General features: G+C 41.6%; 1 protein-coding gene across 3 annotated transcripts; it reads right to left on the minus strand.

The window, feature by feature from the left end:
* Nucleotides 1-16550: 16550 nt before the first annotated feature.
* On the minus strand, nucleotides 16551-22470 carry LOC140560300 (potassium voltage-gated channel subfamily A member 2-like). 3 transcript variants are annotated; one of them, XM_072684656.1, is made up of 2 exons: nucleotides 22260-22470; nucleotides 16551-19688 (listed from the first exon to the last, which is right to left on the minus strand). In XM_072684656.1, the coding sequence occupies exon 2, from the start codon at nucleotides 19541-19543 to the stop codon at nucleotides 18062-18064; it is 1482 nt and encodes a 493-aa protein (XP_072540757.1). In that variant the 5' UTR covers nucleotides 19544-19688; nucleotides 22260-22470; the 3' UTR covers nucleotides 16551-18061. The 3 variants fall into 3 exon arrangements, with proteins under 3 accessions (XP_072540757.1, XP_072540756.1, XP_072540755.1); XM_072684655.1 differs by having other exon boundaries at nucleotides 21413-22470; XM_072684654.1 differs by having other exon boundaries at nucleotides 21336-22470.
* Between the last annotated feature and the right edge of the window lie 735 nt (nucleotides 22471-23205).

Consider the following 23205-nt stretch of genomic DNA (forward strand, 5'->3'; position numbering starts at 1 on the left):
GAACTATTCTCTTTGCATCCCCATCAATGCAACAGGAACAAAAAGTGCAAAAATAGGCGGAGCAGAGGACTGGCAATGGAGTCATGTTGACAGCCTCTGTGAGTGGGCCTCTTCACACATGACACACAATTCGCTACTTAATTCTCAGCGGCCACAGAAGTGTATATTTTAAACAGTAGGTTTAAGTCTCTTGAGATAAACAACAGACAAAAATCCATATGAGATATACTGTCATACTAGCAGGCAGGGTAATCCTATAGCTTCATTCTGGAGTGCCACATCATCGTTGTTGTCCCAAAATAGAACCCACTGACAATAAATATTTATTATGCTTCTTCTATTTCAAATCCTCATAAACAGGTCTGGGGTTCATCAGGGGTCAATACTTAGACCACAATCTAATTGGGTATTGTTTGTTCTTTTGCAATTTCACCAAAATCAAACCTTTCATATTCCTATTCATTGTGCTAAACATGTATTTAAACATGAGAAAAATTAAAACCAGAATAACATGACAAATTAATGGTGAGACTTTGATGAACAACCAAATACCATCTTTTTTAACATTCCTCATTAAGCAAAGGGGAGCTGGCTCCAGATGCCCTGCAGCGTTGCATCCATTAATGAGATTACTCTGCGGGTTTCTGAAGAGGTCCACTCCCCTTCATGGCAACGATCATCTTAGCAGAGCAATAGAGATACTTGGACTTTGTCCAGAGCATCACTCTGAATGTGTGGAAGACTCCTCATGGTCCCCTGACAGAATCCTCTGGGAGATGAATTTTATGTATTATTTTCTGCAACATGATATTGTGAAAATCTTTATACAGTTAAAAATTCTGTTTTTAGCAATAGTACACAAATCCCGTATTTGAGTAAAAGTAATAAAAGTCCTTATTTATATTTTCATGCTTGAATTAAAGTACAAAAGTACTTTATGTTAAATGTATTTAGTATTACAAGCACTGAATTATTATTTTATTAAATTATGATTTTTTTTTACCTGTGAGGCTGCACATATAAGAAAATAACAAATATATAATATAATATATAATATAATAGTACAATATAAAAATATAATTTAATAGTTTATTAAGTCAGTGTCCCGCCTATTAAAAGGGCATTCATCTGAAGCAATGTTACCAGTATTTTCCAGTATAACCCAGTAAAGCCCATGTTACTATAAGTGGCATTTAAGGGCAGGGCTTAGTGAAAGGTTACTTATGATTGGTTGGCTTCATTTTGTAAGGACATTAATTTTTTTTATTAATAATGCAGTGGAGTAAAGATAAAATGAATAAATTAAATAAACTCAACTCATTGAGCATGATTGGGGATTGCCAACACCTGCCTATATTAGGTCCCACAGTTGACAATGCATGCCAGAGCAAACTCCAAGCCATGAGGTCAAAGGAATTATCTGAAGACCCCAGAAACTGGGAAAATGGGCCAGGGAGGTGAGCAGGAACCCAAGGGACACTCTGACAGAGCTCCAGTGCATCCTTGTGGATATGGGAGAACATTTCAGAAGAGCAACCATCCAGGCAGCACTCCACAAATCATACCTTCATGGTAGAGTGGCTAGACGGAGGCCACTCCTTAATAACAGGCACATGACAGCACAAGTTTGCCAAAAGGCACCTAGAGAACTCTCAAACCATGAGAAACACGATTCTCTGGTCTGATGAAACCAAAATTGCACTTTTTGTCCTGAATACTAGCATCACGTCTGGAGGAAACCAGACAGTGCTCATCACCTGGCTAATGCCATCCCTACAGTGAAGCATGACGGTGGCACCAACATGATGTGGGCATGTTTTTCAGCAGCAGGACCAGGGCGACTAATGCTGATAGGTGAAGTGCTTGAAGGAAACCTGTTCCAGAGAGCTCTGGACCTCAGACAGCTTCAAAGTCTGTGAATGTCCTTGAGTAGCCCAGTCTGAGCCTATACCTGAATCCAGTTGAATATCTGTGGAAGGAACTGAAAATGTCTGTTTACAGACGCTCCCCATCCAACCTGTCAAAGCTTGCAAGAATATACCAAAAAGAATGGGCAAAAATGTTCAGAAACAAGCGTGCCAAGCTTATAGCCTCTTTCCCAGGTGCATCAGGTGCATCAACCTAGTGTTAGGCTGAGGGTGCGTACAGATATGTTACCCCTAAATAATCTATTTTTGTTTTGTTGTTTTGCTTTTGTGTTATTTTTCAAATAAAACTGCATTTTATGCAGTTTATACTACAATCTATTGTAGAATAGGTCTGTAACAATAAAACCTAGAAAAGATGAAAGGGGATTGCAGACTTTCTTGCATAACTGTATTTGTTTATTTATTTATTTATTTATGTATTTATTTTTACACCATTTAAAAACAGCATAACCTCTTTGTATTATGCACAAATTTCCTGACAAACAGAACATTAGAAATGGTCAAAATTGTTGTTACCTCAGTTCGTATAAGGATCAGGAACTGTATTCCATTCTCCTATAAATGCACTGTTTCGAGAACCAACATTTAGCTGCAAAGGTGAAAATGTGCTGCCACAGAGTGGCAGACATAAGTCAGACCTCGCAGAAGTCTGGCAACCCTATTCCTTCCCCCCACCGTTCTTAATTAGAGTTCCATGCGGCATGGCCAATCCCACAGCACCTCTCACAGGCACTGGGCAGCTCGCCTCAGCCTCTCCACCTCCATACCTACTTCCCACTGTGGCACCATCTGCCTAGCCTATGGTCCAGCATAACTCTATTGGCTGTGCACACCCATGCTGTGTGTGCTGTGTAAATGAAGTCGCGCATGTTACGCATGGAAAGTCCCTGGTAGAATCACTCCCAGGTTTAGGTAGAGGGGTCTCTTGGAAGCGGGAACTGCAGTTCCCCTCTCGCTGTTTTTTCCTGCTTGTGAGTATGAATATGGGCTGATATTCTTAGGTTTCACTGAACGGCAAGCTGTTTCACACCAGCTGTTGCTGCCAGCAGCACAAAGGTTTCCTTTTTTCTGCTTGGAATAACTTTATTGCACACTTGTGCTTTTGTGCTCTGAGTGGAAGGAATTCTTAAATAATTGTAAGGCTAAACACGACCCATGTGGAGAAGAAGGCCCCTCAGGACAGGTGGTAATGCAGTGCATTAAAGGCCCATATTCTTTCATTACATAACTGCAGTCCTTTTCTAATGTTTTTATGAATGTATGTTTTTAAAAACAATCAGAACATATTCTTCAAAAAGCAGTCTCTAAGTGGACGACACATCAAATTCCTCCTTCTGGTCCTAAAGCCCCATTTATACCTGTGCTTCTTAGTTCAACTCATGTCGGACAAACTTTCTCACACACCTCCACTCCATCTCCTTCCTTTCCTCCACCAATCACCCCTTCAGCGGCGTTCCCTGGCTTCACGCACAGATCACAGGAACGCAGAAAATTATTCTCTGGGTCACCCTTCCATCTCAGAGGGTGGTCTGCACTAGCAAAATGCTGCTTATCACTTAGAACAGGCCGTTTTAGTTACTGTGCCTTTAAGACTGATATATGTAAATGACATTTGTTTTGGTTCTGATTGTCAGTGTGAAGTCACACACATCACAAACATGCTTCTTTGTGGAACCAAAGATAGTTCCTCCATGCCATCACTCAAAGAACTACTTAAAGCACCTTCATTTTTAAGAGTCTAGGGAGAAAAAAAATATCAGTCCATTATTTTGGACGTCTGGATGTTTGGAAGGCTGCAATGACCCATTTATTTTTGATAGCCAAGAACAGCAAAATGGTTAATATTGCTTTCTTCACAACTTTCACTGTAATAACTCCAGACTGCCTGAAGAAACATCACTCCTTACCATTTTAGTCTGAATGAGAGGGCAAAACTGCTTAAGGCTGAATGGATGGATGCTGTGCAAATGTGCTCATGGTTGTGACATCACAAAAAGGGGCTGTTTCAGAAGGTTAGTTTCCATTTATGAACCATATGGACTATTATGGAGTGAAAGACATATTTGTAATAATAATTAACTTTATTCAGTATATCAAACTTTTTATATAAAAGACAAAAGATGAATGAGTGTAGCAACTGTTCTGTGTTGTGACATCTTACTGATGACTCAAACAAGTGATAGTCTATTGTCTGTTGGGCCTGTTTATAGTATTTTACCTCCCTATCACCAAAGGTATGTGCTCGGGGGCTTGGGGACTCGTCATTTAACCTGGGCCATCTTGCCCTTCTCAGCTACACGATCGATGGGGCTGACTAGGGCTGAAGGTAATAAAATGGAGTATTGATTTTATCCAGGCCAATTCACTTACAGAAGGTTAAGGTACTCTATCAACAAACGAGTATGAGAATTTGACACCGTATGTTTTTTTCTGTTAACTGTGCTCCGTAGTGTGGCTGCGTCCTCAAAGAGTGACAGTTTAACAGCTTATTGTTAAATTTTCTGAGGTATAATGGCTACATTATTTACTCGCCATTGTAAAATTGTTCCTAAGGTTGCATAATTCATTTAATAGGCTGCCATAAATAAGAATTAAATACATAATTCATCAAAATGATAATTAAAGTGACATTTAAATAATTGAATTAACATCTTAAACCTGACACTGAGCAAATTCAAATGGCCTGAGCAGCCATGGAATTAATCCTTTCCCATTTCTCTAGCTCACTGTTTCTTAATCCTGCTTCTGGGGACCCACTGCCTTGCCCTCAACTATTCCCTGCACCAACACACCTGATCAGCTCATGTAGGGCTTGATAATCAGTTGATGAGATGGATCAGGTGTAACTGTACAGTACAGCGGGTTCCCAGAAGCAGGACTAAGAAACAGATCCATGGCTAAAAATTTTCATTTTAGCCATTTGTTTTGAAATGACTATAGTATTTTATGCTTTATTATTATTATTATTATTATTATTATCATAATCATCATCATCATCATTATTCTTATATGACACTTCTCTTAAACTAATAAGATAATTTGCATTGGCAACACAAATGATGACACAATGATCAAAATAGAAAATCAGCCACAATGCACACACATAGTTTCCCAGCAGGTGGGGGAAAAACTCCCCAGTAAAGTCACTTAGCTGGCCCAGACAGAATCCACATCATTGCTGCAATGAAGGGTCACTCCAATGACAGAATGTGATCTGAGCTGCAAGGTGAAGTCATTCTAGTGGTAGTCTGTGGAAACATCCCAGCCGCAATGTAGAGTCATCCCGGCAACGGGCTGCGAAAACATCTGTGCTGCAAGGTATCGCAGTAATAGGCTGTGATAGGCTGTGGAAACAGCCTCCAGTGATAGGCTGTGGAAACATCTGACCCTCGATGTGAGACGCTCTGCCAGCAGGACATTTAAAACAATGTACTGCCGAAGTAGAGGTGCTGTGGCGGCTGGGTGTGGAAATATTCGAACCACAATGTGGAATCATTCCGGCAGCCAGCCTAGGAAAACATCAGACCTGCTATGTAGAGTCACTCTGGTGACCTGCTCGCCTGGGATGCCATAGCTGCAATGTAGAAACATTCAGGTGGGAAATTGCAGAGCCATGCAGGAAAGTGACGGTTGGTCAATGGGGAAACAACAGATAAACACACAAACAATATGAAACTAAACTACGGTTATGAGACCAATGATGTGTGGCAGACAGTTGGTACCAGTGTACTCCCACCTGAAACACTGATGATGTGTAGTGTACCATCAAAGCTGTGGTACAGTAGTACTGGAATATCTCTCTCTTGTATCTGCTGCCCTTCACAGCCTCTCCTGACCTCTTTGACACATTCTCTTTTATTGGCTTATAAAATATTTCTGCCCTCATCACTCACTTCATCCCCAGTGTGGATTCTGGTTCCTACTGCAGCAGACATGACACACACACACTCATATACACACACACACACACACAGTATAGTGAGGAAACCCGATCTGAAGCACAGAACAGTCTGAGTAGCCTTAGTAACAGTACATCTTGTGTATAAGAGAGGAACTGCACAAGCTGATAAGTCTACTGATGTAATGTATGTTATAGGGTAATTTGGTTTATACTCAGTAATTTAGTAATGATGTTCTTCTGTATATGGTCATATATAGTTACTGTCATATCAGAAGCTTGTAATTCATGTCTTTTAAGCAACTTTGAAAATCAAAAACTCTTATCTGGACAGTAAATGCTGATTTACTCAGTAAAAAACTAAGATTATAAAAAATACATATAACATTCATACAGAAAGTTGTGGTGTATCATCACTGTGTTTATTAAAACATATCCAAAGCTCTTCTCATGGGGCCCAGTATTATGTATACTTATTATTATTATATATTTGTTATTATTTATCCAACACTTGGTTTGGTAAATCTGAGCTTAATGATGTTAAATCAGGTGAGCTGGTGATGGAATTGAACACCTCCACGCTGTACTGGCTGAGGGCATCCAGAAGAAATCTGGAACCAAGCTTTGTTTTTCAGACCAGCTCAAAAGATCTCAACTACTTTCTTCCAAATGAATATTGTTACTTGTTACTGTATTAGTGTTACTTTAATGATTTATGATGTTTTTACAAGCAAAAGCACTGCTACTGAAAACTTAAATGATTTTAAATCATGAGCCTACAATGCCATAAACTTGCACAGTAGTTCATCTTATTGTTTGTATATTTACAAACCATGTCTTTGCATTTTTATTATTAGTTATTCCATCCCTTTACATCAAAATATATACATATATACAAATACATATAACATAGATGCATCCATACAAATCAAACCCCATAACAAGTCCCATAACATTCCCACCCCCCTTATCACTCAACCCATGTTGTGTTATACAAACAACAAAAACAGCGCTCACAGAGCAGGTCTAGCATAGACACAGAAAAATAACACAGAACAATGAATTAATTTTATTACTTAATATTTTTTTTTTTAAATGATACATTTAAAAAATATAGGAATTTTTACCTTGTTTCTTTTTCGACATAATTCAAATCCGGAGGATATCCTTTCACACTGAATGGACCAATAGAAATGCTTCCAAACGACCTGGAATAAAATGTCTTTCCTTGAAAGTCAAGATTTATTTTCTTTCACCTGCAAAGTTGGAATTTTGTGTGGGGTTTTGTGTGACAGTGGTGATATACTGTGTAAACTTACGCTATACATGGAGTCAATATCTGAATATATCACATATTGTTGCTGCTTTACAACAATTTCTTGATACATGAATCCTGTGGGACGGGTTTGAAAAAAGGTAGCTTACACCCAGGAAAGAAGAGGAGTCTGTAACAGCTCAGTGACCGGGCATATGATTGGTTAACACTCTGACATCGCTGTTGAAAAGGATAGTTAAAGGTTAGTACAGTCTAAAGTCTAAAGTTAAAGTCTAAAGGATGGTAATGAGCTGCTGAGGCTTCACAGGCTGATCTCAGCAGAAGACGCACTGAGACGGTTTCACCAACAACAACGATTAATAAAAACGTTTCTGGGTTGGAGTCTCTGCTTCTGTGACTAAATTTAGTTACTGATCCACTTTCACCCCCTTTTTTCACTTTCTTTTTCTTCTTCTTCTTTCCTTGCTAGGTTTTTATACAGTCTGGACATGGGGCAAAACATTTGCCCCATATGTATGATATTTATATTTATACATTATATGGACAAAAGTATTGGGACACCTGCTATTTAAATACCTGGTATTTAAAATAGTGTATCCTGCTTTTGTTGGCGTAATTGTCCAGGGATACTGTCCTTATGTTGGACAAATTGTTGTGGGGATTTGATTGCTTTCAGGAATCAGTGTGTTAGTGAGGTCAGGATGTTGGATGATCACCAGCCCACCTCATCCCAGTGTATTAAATGGAGCTCCATCATTCCAGAGAACACAGTACCACTGCTCCACAGCTCAGTGCTGAGTGGCTTTAGTAGCTGAATGCATTTTAATTAGAAGGGGTGTCCTATGTAATGTGAATTGACTAAGCGTCACCATGAAACCTAAGTCTAATCTTTTATAAAATGTTTATTATGGAAACATATGGCCCTTTTTCCTCTGGTTTGTCCTGAACATGTATGAAAAACAGACAAACAGACTCACACACAGACATAAGCACTACTGTATAATGTGGCCCGTGTGTGTGTGTATGACCAGTAGTCCAGCCCTTTTTTCGAGAACCCTGCATTATGCATTAACATGAAAGACTGCCTCAGAAGCCTGTCATACATCCAAGCAGCTCATTTCTCACCCCTTCTCACCTCACACCTCTCTCCATCTCTCAAATTCTCCCCCTCGCTCTCTCTTTCACACACATGCCTGGCGGGTGGGGTTCTACTCAGAGCTAAGCCATCAGTGCTCTGTTTGAGCCCTCTGTAGGCCTTCCTTCTCACTGCACATCAGCTGTGCTCTCGGATGACGGGAAAATCCTACACTGCTGGCCGTGTTTCTTTTCTGTGTGATGTCTCTCCATTTCTTTCCTATTGGCCCAATTTCTCACGCTTTGCACTAAGCGAGATTGTGAAGCTAAGCGTGCGGCTAGTGATGAAATATTAATTCATCTGGGATATTTTAAGCCTTCTTGTCTCACGGCTTGGAATGGAGCTATGGTGCCTCCCATTACATCAGGATCTTATACCTCTTTCATAGTGCAAACTGGAGGGCCCTCACTGCCTTTTCTGTTGGATGCCATGGAAAAATTAAACTAAATGTGACCATGTGAATCAGTCACCACTTCATAAAACCATATTTAGTTTAGAATTTTGATCTCTACCCAAAAATCCAAAAAAAGACAGGCCGAAACATTTGTCATTTTTTTGCTTTTTGGTTTTTCTCACTAGTTTATTTTTTGTCTATTGTCTCTTCTCAAATCAAGTGTATAAGAAAATAGTTTATTCTGCTTTTGGTGGAGTAACTGTGTCTACTCTCCAGGGAAGGCTTTTTTACTAGCATTACTTTGGAGCATTACTGTATGAGTTTGATTGCATTCAGCAACAAAAGTATTAGTGAGGTCAGGATGTTAGATGATCACCACCCCACCTCATCCCCAACTCCCCAAACCATCCCAAAAGTACTGGATTAAGAACAATCATTCCAGTAAACAGTTCCACAGTTCCGCTGCTCCACAGCTTAATACTAGGGAGCTTTATACCCCTCTAGCCCTAGCCTGGCATTACTCATGGTGCCAATAGGTTCATGTTTTTCTGCTCCAGAGAGTCCTATTCTATTGGTTCTCTACAAGGATCAGGCAAGCTGAGTGTGCATTTACACATCTGTGTCAGCAATGGGTGCAACAAAAGTAGCTGAATGCATTATAATTAGAAGGGATGTCCACAAATATTTGGACATATAGTGTACACTCACTAAATTACTCTTTACATCAGCTTCACTATTGCAGTTCTACAGCATTGGTGCCGGACATTTTGGTTCTGCTGTTTAGGTGTTAGAGAATCAAGAAAATGGTTCCTAGAACCAACACAAATGTATCTAGCACATTTATTAGATTCAGTATCAATGTTCTGTTTTTAATTACATCTTATATTAACATTCATTACTGACAAAATATGCAACCACTTTGAATTCACTGTACAGGCTTTGGTTGCTTGTGGGTTATTTAGTACACTCTTAGAAAACTGCCTCAATCTGAATGGTTAATCTCTACACTCGAGACACTGTATATGGTTCTTTAAAAGAAAGAACAACTTAAAAATTGTTCTCTATAACACCAAAATAGGTTCCATTATTGTCACAAGCCAAAGAACCTTTTTTTGGCAATACAGAGAACCTTTTCTGCTAAGAGCTTACCCAAGGTGTTAATTTAGCATCCACAAGTACATTCTAATAAAGGTGCTGAAGCCACAAGTTCAGGTTTAGTTTGTATCTGATTGGTCGGAGTATCTAGAATGTTCTCCTTCACTCACTCTGGTTCATTTGACTTGTCAGTTCTTTTCCGGACTTTCTAAAGACAACTGTAAACATTAGCATGCTGGAGTTTGTTGCAGGATGTTTGGGATGCTGAGGCTGAATGGATGGTTCCTTCAAGAACCGTTTTTATAAATGAGATTTGCTTATTTCTAAGAGTGTCAAATAGCAAATAAATGAAAGCAGCCAAAATGTTTCTTGCCATGTGTGTCTGGGTGGATTTCTCCTTTAAGAACAGTATGTGTGCTGTGCGCTCAGTGTCCCCTGGGTCACTGTTTTCCACCACACCCATCACTGAGTGAGGAAGGTGTGGTGTATGGAGCCTGTGTTCTTGGATCAAAAACATGACCATATGGCACTTGAGGCATCACGGGGGGAAAGGAGATCAATGAAAGCTTATAGCCTCACAGCTCCAGTTTCACCATACGCCATACATGCTGCCTATGAGAGGTTTACACTGCACAAATTGTTTGCAGATGTTATACTGATCTGAAAACCGATCTATTAGGATAAGAATGGCTTCCTGCACTTCAGAAAAGAAAGAGATCAAAGAGACTAGAATAGATTATACTTTTGGACACCTCTAGGGGGCACTAAAGGCGAGCCAATGGAAAGGTTGCTCTAAGCATCCCTCAGTAGCAGCAGGGTTCCCTCTGCTTTGTCTGAAAAGCAGCTCAGAGAACATACTGGAACCTGAAGCAGACCTGTTATGTTTTCTGCTATGACTGTGAAAAGTACAAATAGATTATTTAACAGAAGCATTATAGGAACATTATAGGGAGAATTGCTATGAGGATTTTAAAAGAAGGTGACTTTTAAACATGGAAAATTCCATATTTCAGTTTTTAACTTACCTGCCACTTGTGACTCATATGCCAACCTGCCATTACAGTAAAACCAGTGACAGGTGAATAACTTAGATTATCTTGTTACAATGACGTCTGCCAAGAGGTGTGATATATCAGGAAGCAAATGAACAGTCAGTTTTTGAAGTTGATGTGCTGAAAGCAGGAAAATCTTTTTGAGAATATGAGCCACTTTGACAAGGACCTAATTGTGATGCTAAAAGACTGGGTCAGAACATCTCCAAAACATCAGGCAGGATTTTTCTGCTATGCAGTGGTCAGTACCTACCAAAAGTGATCCAAGGAAGGACAACTGGAGGACTAGTGGCAAGGTCATGGGTGCCGAAGTCTCATTTATAGTCTATGGAAGCTCCACCTCACAACTTACTGTACTTAAAGGTTTTGCCGCTAACATCTTAGCGGTGGATAGAACAGGACACCTTCAGGGTTCTTGAGAAGTCCATGCGCTGATGGACCAGAAGTGTGTTGGCGACACATGGGGGACCTACACAATATTAGGCTGGTGGTTTTAATGATTGATTGGTGACCACAGACAATCATTTCCCCTTCCGTACACTCTGTGCTTGAGCGATGCCATAGAAAAAACACTTTTGTGGGTATGGAGAACCTTTTAAAGCAGCATTATGTAGCATTTTTACCTTAAAATTACAGCATTAAAATCATATTGATGTATCACTGACCTGTAGTAGGGAGAGTAGCACTGTTCTCGCTGGTTTTCCAGGCTCAGCGTGCCAGAAACTGCAGTATGTAACTTTGGCAAAGTAACGCTTGCGAGAACTCTGGAATGCTGTGTTAAAGCCTGTAATCTTACTCTACTGCATCAGTCTACATGTTTCTTTCACTTTCAGTGACGGTTCTGTATCTCTCATCTTGTAAAATGCATGTGAAAGTGTTTCCTTTAGTGGCGGCTCAAATTACAGTGCAAATTACAAATTAAGAGCATGAAATGCCAGTTCTTACACAATGCTGCTTTAAAGGTTTAAAGAAGTCCATGTAATATTCTTTACCAATTGAAAGTTCCTTACACTCACATCTCTTTAAAAACCAGTTCTGAAACCAACAATGGTTCCTCTCTGGCATTGCTCAAATAACCATTTATTTTTAAGAGAGTACAACTGAGCAGTCAAAGAGAAACACCATTAAATTACTGTCCATAGTAACTGACTATATGATGAAAATTCAGTAGCTTCATCATCTTCCTTTTAAAATCCTCCAAGGTCTTCACTTTCACCAGTTCTCATCACAAGCTACAAGAAAAAATAATCTAGCCAAACAGGAAGCATCATCATTAATACATGAATAGGTGTTCGCTGTATGTACACAACACAAAAAGAGGATTATCCAATCAATAATGCCCGGAAGAAGCAAAATTTATAGTGTGGTGGTAACATCATTTATAGCATGGTGCCAACACTGCCTGATGATGAACGATGCACGGAGGTGTCATATTCTTTTCCACACCTCATTCCCTCCCCCTGTCTCGCTCTTTCATCAATTCCTGTCTTCCCTGAATATTCCATCAACACCCCCTACCACTCTCTCTCTCTCTCTCCCCCATTTTCTCTCTTTCTCTCGCTCCACCTCTCATCTCCTCAAAGCATGCCTTTGAACATCTCTCTCTCTCTCTTCTCCTCTTCCTCCTCTACACACCCCCTTTCCCTTCTCTCTGTCTTTCTTGTTCTGCTCAATGAAGGCTCTATTTATAGCCCACACCGCCCCCCCCTTCATGAAAGTACACAGGGACACATACTGCGCACTTAAAGCTGAGAAAGATGCCAAAAGGCTTTCGAACAGGCATCTTCTCCTGAACAGATCAGCCACTACAAAAGCTTCCCACTGGAGGCTCTAATAATAACGAAGGCGAAGAAGCTCTCTGGATTGTCTTGGAGTGCTGTGAAACAGTGCGGCCGATTCCTTTTCTAAAATTATCTAAATGATAGTTCAAAGCTTGCTCTGAGCAGCGCTGTGACATTCAGACAATGCACGACAATACAGAGGGACAATGTTCTGCTGGGTGTTTAGCACACACTTTTACACACTCTCAGTCTCTCTCTCACACACACACTGGTTGTTGGTTTAAAACAATGTCAGGACACAGGGTCACTTTGTTGGTGGCTGTTTTTAAAACTTGCTTCTCAGTTTGTCCCGTCTTTCACTTTTTGACATAGTGTGAACTTGGCAGTTGCCATTTACATTGTGTCAAAGGCCTCTTTTCCACTGCAAGGCCAAATGGTTAGTCCATTAGCTGTGTTGCTAAATCAGGACCAGGAAGTGCACAACATCTCATAATAATTATGTGATAATTTTCTTCTTTAGTCTGTGTGCTACAACTACAAAGCTAATGTAGCTAGCTAACGTAACTTCCTCAAGCTGTGGTTCATCTGTTAGCATTGTGTAATTTGCCTGTATAAATCACTTTGGTTTCAAACCATGCCTTGCAGGCTATTTTATAGATGTAATATGTTAAATAATGTTGGAATCCCCCTAAACAAGTATGTTTAAGCTTTGAAAAGTGTAGTTTGACACTAGCTCAATGACCAATAGCCATGGTACTGGCATAAAATCTGATCTGACTTTTTTTTTTTTTTGCTTGTTTCCACTAAGTGAGTTGGCTCATGCTAATGCCACGGTAACGATGTTGAACGAGCCCCTAGCCAGGCCGTGATAACGTCATGATAGCGAAGTTGGATGAGCCCAGTAGTCTGGCCTCACTAAGGTCATGGTACAGATGTTGGACAAGGCCCGCAGCCAACTAATATATGCATGTGCACATTTTCTGTACTTGAAATATAAAGACCCAGGATCTAACGGAACAAAGGTGATGTGAAAAGCAACCAGACAGGTTACCCTCCAGACTGTTCTCTCTTGTTTCTCATGTACTCGCCTACAGAATCCCAAAACACACACACACATACACACACATTTTTAAGAGATGGAAAATAAATGCAAACACAAGTTTGAGGTTTCTTTCCATTTTCATTGTTGATGTTGATTTAAGACAGTAATGAACATCTGGAAAAGTTATATGCACAGAACCTTCAGTCATTAGATTGTCCACTTATTGTACTATTAAAGTGCATCTCATTCAGGGACATAGATGGTATTTAATTTCTTCATTAGTCTTCCACACCCCATAGTCTTTTTGTGTATTTTCTGATTGTAAAAAAAAGAAATCTGTATTTGTAGGCTATACTATAGTGGCTAGTTCTCACAGATGGTAAGAATGGAATGTAGGAGCTACATGTCAGAGGATGCCTATGCGTATGGCCTAAAGCCTATCTCTGCAGTCTATCTAGTCTAAGAAAGTGAGACAGTGTGTTTGAGTAACAGATTTCCCACAGATTCTCCGCAAACTCTTATGCATATGAGTTAGGTAGGGTATCTGCCAGAAATCCAGATTATTTTGAACACACGTCCAGGCTGGAGTTGTAGAAATCTAAGCTGGTTGTGTTACCTCAGGAACACAGTTGGCTAAGAGTTCTGAAAGTTTTCAGTCAAGCAGTGAAACACTACACAGATACACAGTTTACAACGCATGCCGAACACACACGCACACAAAACACACAGTGCGTAATAGAGCAATGGGATACGTTAACTTTGCAGGTTCTGCTAGCAATGTAGGAACAGCCTAAAACAGCCTAAATAGACTCTGGGCCACAGTAAGTGGTTATGTAATGACTTTGGCAGCTTGTGCTCAATCACATATTTGCATACTCAATCAAAGTCAATCCCTAAGTATTACTCTGGATATCATTGCATGGTCGTAACAATTAATGTCTACATAGATTTTCTGTTTGGCCTGCCAACAACCAGTTCCAAGAAGGTGCAACAAACAGAACAGTGTAAATGTGTGAAGCACTTCAGTTTCATAGGATATAAAGTTGGAATTAGTTTGATGTTAATGTCTTAGACTGAACAAGCCTTTTCTCTCCAATTTTGGACCAACACTTTGTACATGTAGATCTCAAACATGTAGAAATGCACTGATATGGTAATGCAAAATGGGCAGATGATGATATTGGTTATTTTTCATATATAGATCTGCTGGTGCAGATTTATCAAATGCACAAAAATGGGACTATGTCAACCTGGAAAAGCATTACAGATGCTTTAAAGCAGCTTTATGAAGCATGTTTACCTTAAAATAACAGCTTCAAAATCATGCTGATGCTGCAGTGACTTGTAATAGGGAGAACAGTGTCTCTATTGTTGCTACTCCAGGCTCCATAACGCTGCTTTATACATAGCATTTACATTATTTCTGCAGGGATATAATTGCAGTAAAATTATAACATTCTAAATTTGGCATCATTTGGAATCATGGCCCATCATCACATCAGTGCTATTCCAGAGTATCATAAAGGCATTATCAAATATTGACTTTAAATAGAAGTCAAATCTGATTTTTTTTGCTTTTCGCATCCAATAAAGATTCGATTCCGATATCACTGTGCATCTCTAAACAACAGTACATTTAAATACACAGCAGGACAAAAAGTAAATCTTTTTGTTGACAGGCATCCTTCCAGTCCTTGGCAATGGGAATGATCATAAGATGCTTTAACAACAATGCCTTCAGACACTCATTCAGTGCTCCAAAGGATAATATAAATAAAACAATAAATAAATGAATAAAGCATACAAAACCTAAATAAGCTCCTGCAACTAACGTGACGACCCTGTTCTGTGAATCCTCCATTCATAAAAGTGCTAAATGTGCAATGAAAAACAAACAAACAAAAACTGTTATTCACAGAGGTTCCACTGTTACACCGGACACATGACGCTTCCAGGTGGACCTACTCTGTCACACGAACATTCCCAAATAACAGCAGTGATATAATAAAACATGCAAGTGCATGTGCAAGTTGCGCCAAAGTGGGGATGATACATCCTTCTCATGTACATTTCTGTACATTTCTATGCATAGAGTAAAGCTCCCTGTCTGCTTGCATTTTTATTATTATAAGTCATTCCTGTCTATAGGCACTGGCTATGCACAGCGCGAGCAACAGTTTCAGCCAATCTGGCTTTTAACCTCTACCTTTGATCTTGGCCAAAGCAAATCAAGGAAACAAGAAAAACACAACAAAATAAAACAGCAGCAACAACCAAAAACCCAGTAACTCTATGGCAATGCCCTTCTAGCCTGAGTGAGAAGCATGACTGACAGCTAACAGCTGTGATGAATTTCACTGTCTCTATTGGAGCAATTTCGGCACGTACAGTCTGTAGACAAACAAACAAGCAACCAAAAGCGTGGAGACATCTGAAACACTGGAAAAAAAACAGCATGAAAGCCAAAACAAACAGAAAATAGACACGCTGTCTCGTCCGCAGACGCAGTGCGAAGGTCAAGCGATGCTAGGAGAACCGGTACCCTGCATTCGCTGCTACTGCGGTGTGCGGCATTAACTCACTGCAGCTGTGGGCTGTTGCACTGCCTCTGCTTATGGAACTGTGCGTATCTCAATGTCTTTAGCACCCAAAGACAAAACCAACTAACTAAAAAAACTGAAATCAGCAGCACCAGTGCTCAGGTTCATCACTTACAGTACATACAGTAGTCGTGTAATGCAGATAAAAAAAATCTATGCATATACAGTATACACACACACACATATATGTGTGTGTGTGTGTATATATGAAAAAACTTGGAATGGAATTTCTGGAGAAACAAAACTAGCTAGGTATTACAGGTTACATCTCTATCTGCAAACACACATATATGTGTGTGTGTGCAGATAGAGCTGTAACCTGTAATACCTAGCTAGTTTTGTTTCTCCAGAAATTCCATTCCAAGTTTTTTCGAGCTTGTGCAACACTAGACAATCAACCGTTTCCATTTTTTTTCTTATTTAAAGGCAAAAAAATGGAGATGTAATTTCAAAGCTGTTTCAATATATTGAAGAGGATTGGCAAAGCTACAACTACAAACTATTCCTATTGTATGGATTACCTAATCATTGTCTAGGGTAGATCACAAAGTAAAGTATGTATGGCTTATTTAGCTGCAAGACACTCAAAATATCAAGCATATCTCAACCATATATCAACCAAAGTTGCTAATAGACATATATGCTGAGCAGAATGCCATGAAATGCAACACTAATCTACAAGCTCATTTCTGAAGCAAAAAAACCCTCAACTTTCACATGACTTACATTTCCCTTTGATATCACTGGTACAGTCAGTTAGTCTATGATATTCGAGAATAGTTCTGTGAAATCTCATTATGGAAGTTCTCAACATCAGTATTGCATTGTGCAATTGTGTAACTGTATTTCTAGAACATTGTGGTAAACTGTGTAGTGTGACAGTTGTTGCAAGACTAGGTTAATGTTTCTTCCAAAAATGCTCAGAGTTGACAATGACCTGAAGATAATCAGCAAGTAAGGATAAGGTCTTAGCAAACAACAGTGTAATCTAGCCATTATTGCTAGATTGTGCCATTACAAAAGGTGAAAAGCTGTGTGTTGAAAGCAAACGACATCACCATGAACATAAATGATGGCACCAAAACATTCAGTCTGTCTTAAAAGCTTTTCTATAAGACTTGCATTCGTGAGAGCATAAATGTTAATGTGGTCTATTTAGGCTACTGTGAAAAACAACAGTTAAAAACATAAGCAGACACTTATAAGGGACATTCTCAGTCTGGAGGCAAGTATCGTAATGATGGCATAACAGAAAATCACTTGCTATAAGCTAAACAAACTTTGATCTGAGTGCATTGTGAGAATGATCATGTTCAATTATCCTTTTTTTATCAGACATCTATTAAAAGCAGCAGCAGTAATGCAGGACGTTCTTGTATCGCTGTTATTTTACCCCCCATGAGGCCTCATGTTACAGCAGAAGAAGCGCACAAATAACAGTTTCTTTGGAGAAGCAAGGAGATGTAGCTGGACTTTGAGGGGAGGTTACTTGAGTGATGATGCATACATAGTTTAAAGTTGTGTTTGGAGGTGCAAAGTCTGGAACCCTTGTAGTGAGGTTGTATTTTCATCCTCCACTAGTTTCTACTGTTTGGCTACTATTGTGAGATGTTTGGGATTTTTGAACGAGAGTTGCAAAGATGAAAAGCTAACCGCATGCAGACTCTGATCACTATTTGGATATGGATCTTATATAGATGGCTGGTCTGTTTTTGAGGTCTCTGAATGGAATAGGAAATCTCATGTTAATAGCAGAGGTTCTGACACTTCAGGATCCTCTTTAGTGCATTGCTTTACAGTTTGAGAATGTCTGTAGTCTGAGGCTGCCACCTCATTTTCCGTTTATGTAATCCCAGCTGATTACACGTCTGTCAGCATTTTTTTGATATTGACATAGTTTGTGTTGGCCAGAGTGCAATTGCCTTTTTTAAGGTCCTCTTCCTGAAGGTCCTCGTTGCTGTTGTTCACCCCTTCTTGGATCTCCATATAGTCACTTTTGCTGATGGTAGAACCGCTGCGACTTCTTTTCAGCTCCTCTTGGGAATCAGCTTTGGGCACGTTAACCTGAAGATACTGGGCCTGCTCCTCACCCTCTGTCTCCCGATGGTAGAAGTAATTGAAATTTGAGACAATAACAGGGACAGGCAAGGCAATGGTCAGCACACCAGCGATGGCACAGAGAGAACCCACAATCTTCCCACCAATTGTAGTCGGTACCATGTCTCCATAGCCAACAGTCGTCATGGAAACCACAGCCCACCAGAAGGCATCAGGGATGCTGTAGAACTGGGACTCGGGTTCGTCCGCCTCAGCAAAGTAGACGGCACTGGAGAAGAGGATGACTCCGATGAAGAGGAAGAAGATCAGCAAGCCAAGCTCCCTCATACTGGCCTTCAGAGTCTGGCCCAGAATCTGAAGTCCCTTGGAGTGACGAGACAGCTTGAAGATTCTGAAGACCCTCACCAGCCTGATGACTCGCAAGATGGCTAAAGACATGGCCTGCTGCCCTTGCTGACCATCCTCTGCTTTCTCTGCCAGTTCTGTTCCTAGTGTGATGAAATAGGGGATGATGGCCACCACGTCGATCATATTCATTATATTCACGAAGAAACTAGCTTTGCTGGGGCAGGCGAAGAAACGAACCAGGAACTCGAAGGAGAACCAGATTATGCAGAGTGTCTCCAGGATGAAGAAAGGGTCAGTGAAATAGGTGGACGTGTAGCTGGTGGTAGAGTTGGAGTTGTAAGTATGGACTTTATGCATCTCCTCCTCATCGCTACGGAAGATAGGCAGAGTCTCTAAGCAGAAGCTGACTATAGATATAAGAATCACCATGACAGATATAATGGCTATAATCCTTGCTGGTCCTGAACTTTCTGGATACTCAAACAGCAGCCACACCTGCTTCTGGAACTCATTATCGGGCAATGGCCTCTCCTCTTCTTTGATGAAACCTTCATCCTCCCGAAACATCTCGATAGCCTCCTCTCCAAGCTCATAAAACCGAATTTCCTCTGAGAATATATCCAGAGTCACGTTCACAGGGCGTCGCAGCCTTCCTCCGGACTGGTAATAGTAGAGGATGGCGTCGAAGCTCGGCCGGTTTCTGTCAAAGAAGTACTCATTCCTTAAAGGGTCAAAGTATCGCATCCGTTTTTTGGGGTCCCCGAGCAAAGTCTCTGGAAACTGTGAGAGGGTCTTGAGCTGTGTCTCGAAGCGCAGGCCAGAAATGTTGATGACGACCCTCTCGCAGCATTCCTGCTCGGCCTCAGCGTCATAGTCTTGAGGGTGGCCCGGGTGCGCTGCCGCCTCGTCCGAGGGGTCGCCCGTGGCCACCGTCATTATGCAGGAGGGTGAGGCCTGCACTTTTCACCTGAGCCAGGCACCGCAGGATGGGAAAACGGAGGGGGGAAGTGTGAGAGGAAGGGAAGGAGGGGGCTCAACACTGTATAGAGCTGAGGGCCACAGCGTGTCACCGCAGGATTCACTGAAATACAGCAAGCAGAGAGACAGTTGAAAGCTGCACTGTACTTCACAAATACATTTCACCTGCAAGACGTCTGTGAGGAAAATGGCCTTATCAGATACTTTGAAATCATGCTGGATCAATAATTATGTCTTGTGCAGTCTCACATTTAAACAGCTGATTCATACAGTATCTGTAGTTACATGTGTGAAGGATCCACAAATGCATCCTCTTGTCACTCAGAGGGATTGATGTGAAATGCTCCATAGGGATACTAAATCTACACTCTATGTCCAAATGTTTGTGGACAGCCCTTCTAATGAAAGCATTTAGCTAGTTTAAGTTACTTTAAGTACCCATTGTTGACACGAATGTGCACCTGCACACACACACCTTGTCTAGTATAAAAGTAGTGCCAATAGAATAAGACTAAAGCAGATAAACATAAACCTATTGGCACCTCATGCCAGGCATGGACTAGAGGAGTATAAAGCACTCCAGCATTGATTTGTGAAGCAGTGGAACTGTGTCCTCTGTAATAATGGTGCTCATTCCAGAGAACTTATGGTGCCCCTGGTGCTGGGATATCACTAAATGCAATCAAATCCTCACAGCAGTGCTCCAAGATCTAGTAGAAATCCTTCTCTGGACAGCAGAGACGGTAACTCCAACAAACGCAGGACAAACACTTTTTAAAATACATTTAATTTTAGAAGACACAATGAATGAGCAGGTGTCCCAATACTTTTGTTCATATAGCGTATGTAACCATTCTGTGAAATAACATTATGTAGCCTTTAACTTATCAGACATCTGGTTTCCATCACTGCCACTGCCAAATACTCATGTGTTAAGGCCTAAAGAGTTAAATGACTAAAAGCTTTAGCACAGAATGCTATTCCACAAACTTTGCCTGAGCATGATGCCTGATGCCTGAGACAAATTTTCTCTCACTGAATTCTAAGGGGTTACGCTTCTCCTCAACTCACCATTTCACATCAAATCACTTTGAATGACTTTGTTCACATCTCATGATTAGAATATGCAGAAAGTTGGGGGAAAAAAAACAGGCAGACTGGAAATCTGGTCAAATGCAGTAAACAGTAAGGCATCATGCAGCAGAGCAGCACTATCACTCATGTGTGCGAGCCTTGTCAGTTCATTCTCTGCTGTACTGCACTGGATGATCTCCATTCATGTAACACTGCGGCTCTCACAGTGCAGTCATGCGAAAGAGGCCCATCTCTACGACACACACAGTCATGCACCCCCCAGCCCCCCCCCCCCCCACCTCCGCCCCCCCAACCACTCAGCTCTACCGATTTATCTCTTTCCGTGGATTTTTCTGAATTTTTCAAATATTGTGGAGCCCACATACAGCATTGACATTCACACACACACACACACACACACATATTCTTGGGCCGGTTTTCATGGATGCAGGTCCCAAATGGTCCAAGCCGGCTCTAAAATATTCAACAGCAGCAGGCGATGAAATATTAAACTGTAGGAAAATAGATTTCAAGCATATCAAGACCATGCAGTCGTAGCTCCCTCCTCAGAAACACACACACACACACACACGCTCGCGCGCGCATGCATGCATGCATACATACATACATGCTTTGGTTCTGTACGTGCAAACACTGTTACGAAAGGGCAACTTACACGAGACTCAGAAACTCTACCCAGTCTCTTAAAGCGCCGTTTACAGTCCTGGACTCGTAGTCACTGTTGTACCGTACCTCTGTGGGCAAACTTCTGCAGCCGCGAGCCCGCTTCTTCTGCACGAGGACGGCGGCGCGAGGCTCCGAGACGCGAAACGCCGAACACTCGTGCAGCGGCGTCAATCCAGGCAATGCCCGGGCGGTGGGCGCGTGGTGCAAAGGGAGGGGAGGTGGAGAGGGAGGACGAGAAGGTGGAAGAGGAGGGCAGAGAGGGGGGCAGCAAACGGGTGTGTCCTTACCTCCGTCTCGCTCTACACGGCAGGTTTGTCTGAAGGGTGGGGATTGAAGTATGGAGGGGGTGGGGTGGGGGAGAAGAACGCAGAGCGGGAAAATAAGGGGGCAAATAAGGAGCGCGCACTTCACATCGGTTAATATGGGCGCGTGCACGAGCCCGGCTTCAGGTGGCCACAACGGGAGCGAGAAAAGCGTGACACGGCACTGGTTAATGGGCACGCTAGAGGCGCGCTCTCGGTGATCGTGAGGAGAGACATTAGGTTAGTTGACTGGGACTCGCAGCTTTGCACAGCAGAATGCACAGCAAGATGCAGCCTGGATGCCGGTTGGGGTGGGTTGCTGGTAATTTTTTAGCCACCTTTCTAACTTCACAGACGCTCTACCAAGCTCGTTTTCCCTCTGTTCCTCTTATTTGAGCATCTCCGTCCAAACGCAGCACTCACGAGCTACTAATCTGCTACAAGTGACAGCCAATCCATGCACAAACCAAAGTGAATGGTCGCGCGCGTCTGCAAACGAGCCAAATAAGCCACAAAATCGGAAGCAGCATGCATGAAGGAGAGTTTCTGTAAAGCCTCAACAGACAATGCATCAGTTCTCAGCATTGCGTCTCAGCTCCCTGGTACCCTACCTGTCTACCCTCCAGGTAAATCGCAGTGGGTTTTGTAAAAAGAAGGGCCTAGATCTTTTTTTCTTTCTCAGTCTTTGTCGCAATATGACGCCTCTGACTTATCGCGAACAGCCATTAGGCACATAGTTAACGCGTTCAATCGAATCTGCAGTCAAGCAATGCTGTGCATACCAACAAGGACCAGGGTGCAGACGCCTGAGCTGAAGATACACGCTTTTCAACCGCACTGTACCGCGTTATTTTCCCCCCCACCCGTATTCAGGAAAGCCCTCACTGCTCGCGCTTGGATTGGCTGGTGGTATCCCAGCTCCTGGGCCAGGGGTGGCTGGAGGTTCCTATTCACAAGCAGTCCGTCCATTGAGCATGCACTACTTCTAGCCAACCCTAGCACGAGGGGCGGGGTCATCCGGAGTACGGGTGTGGAAAAAAACACGCCACTATACCACTCCTTACTTTTCCGCAGAGTGGGCAGTTTTAAAGGGGACGCGCTTCAAGTGTGCGAGCAGGGTGTCCTCATAACCTGCTTGAGAGTGTGTCTTTGACGTTTTTGCAGAGAGAAAACAAAACAGCAAATGCTCTCCCAGCAAGTTGAATCAGATCTATCAAATACGTTAGGCAAAATGATTTGCTTAGTTGGACAGAAACATATTGATTAGGCTGATTAGTGGACAGCACTGGACAAATACATCATCCATATTTCAGCCTCATATCATGTGTTGTCATTTAATGCTGAAGGAATTACTGCTAAACCAACATTCATAGCCCCACATTTACTCACAGAGGTCATGGTGCACATTCATTAGGGGCATTGTTCTGGTAGCACTTAAACCTGGACATCGTCTTGTAGCGAGCCCCTAAGAATTCCACTAAAACCAGTTAGAAGAATCTCCACATAGTATAATAGCTTCAGGAATGGGCTCTGAGTGGCAAAATGAGTTCAAATCCT

The sequence above is a fragment of the Salminus brasiliensis genome, chromosome 7, assembly GCF_030463535.1.
Source record: "Salminus brasiliensis chromosome 7, fSalBra1.hap2, whole genome shotgun sequence".
In the NCBI taxonomy this organism is placed as follows: Eukaryota; Metazoa; Chordata; class Actinopteri; order Characiformes; family Bryconidae; genus Salminus; species Salminus brasiliensis.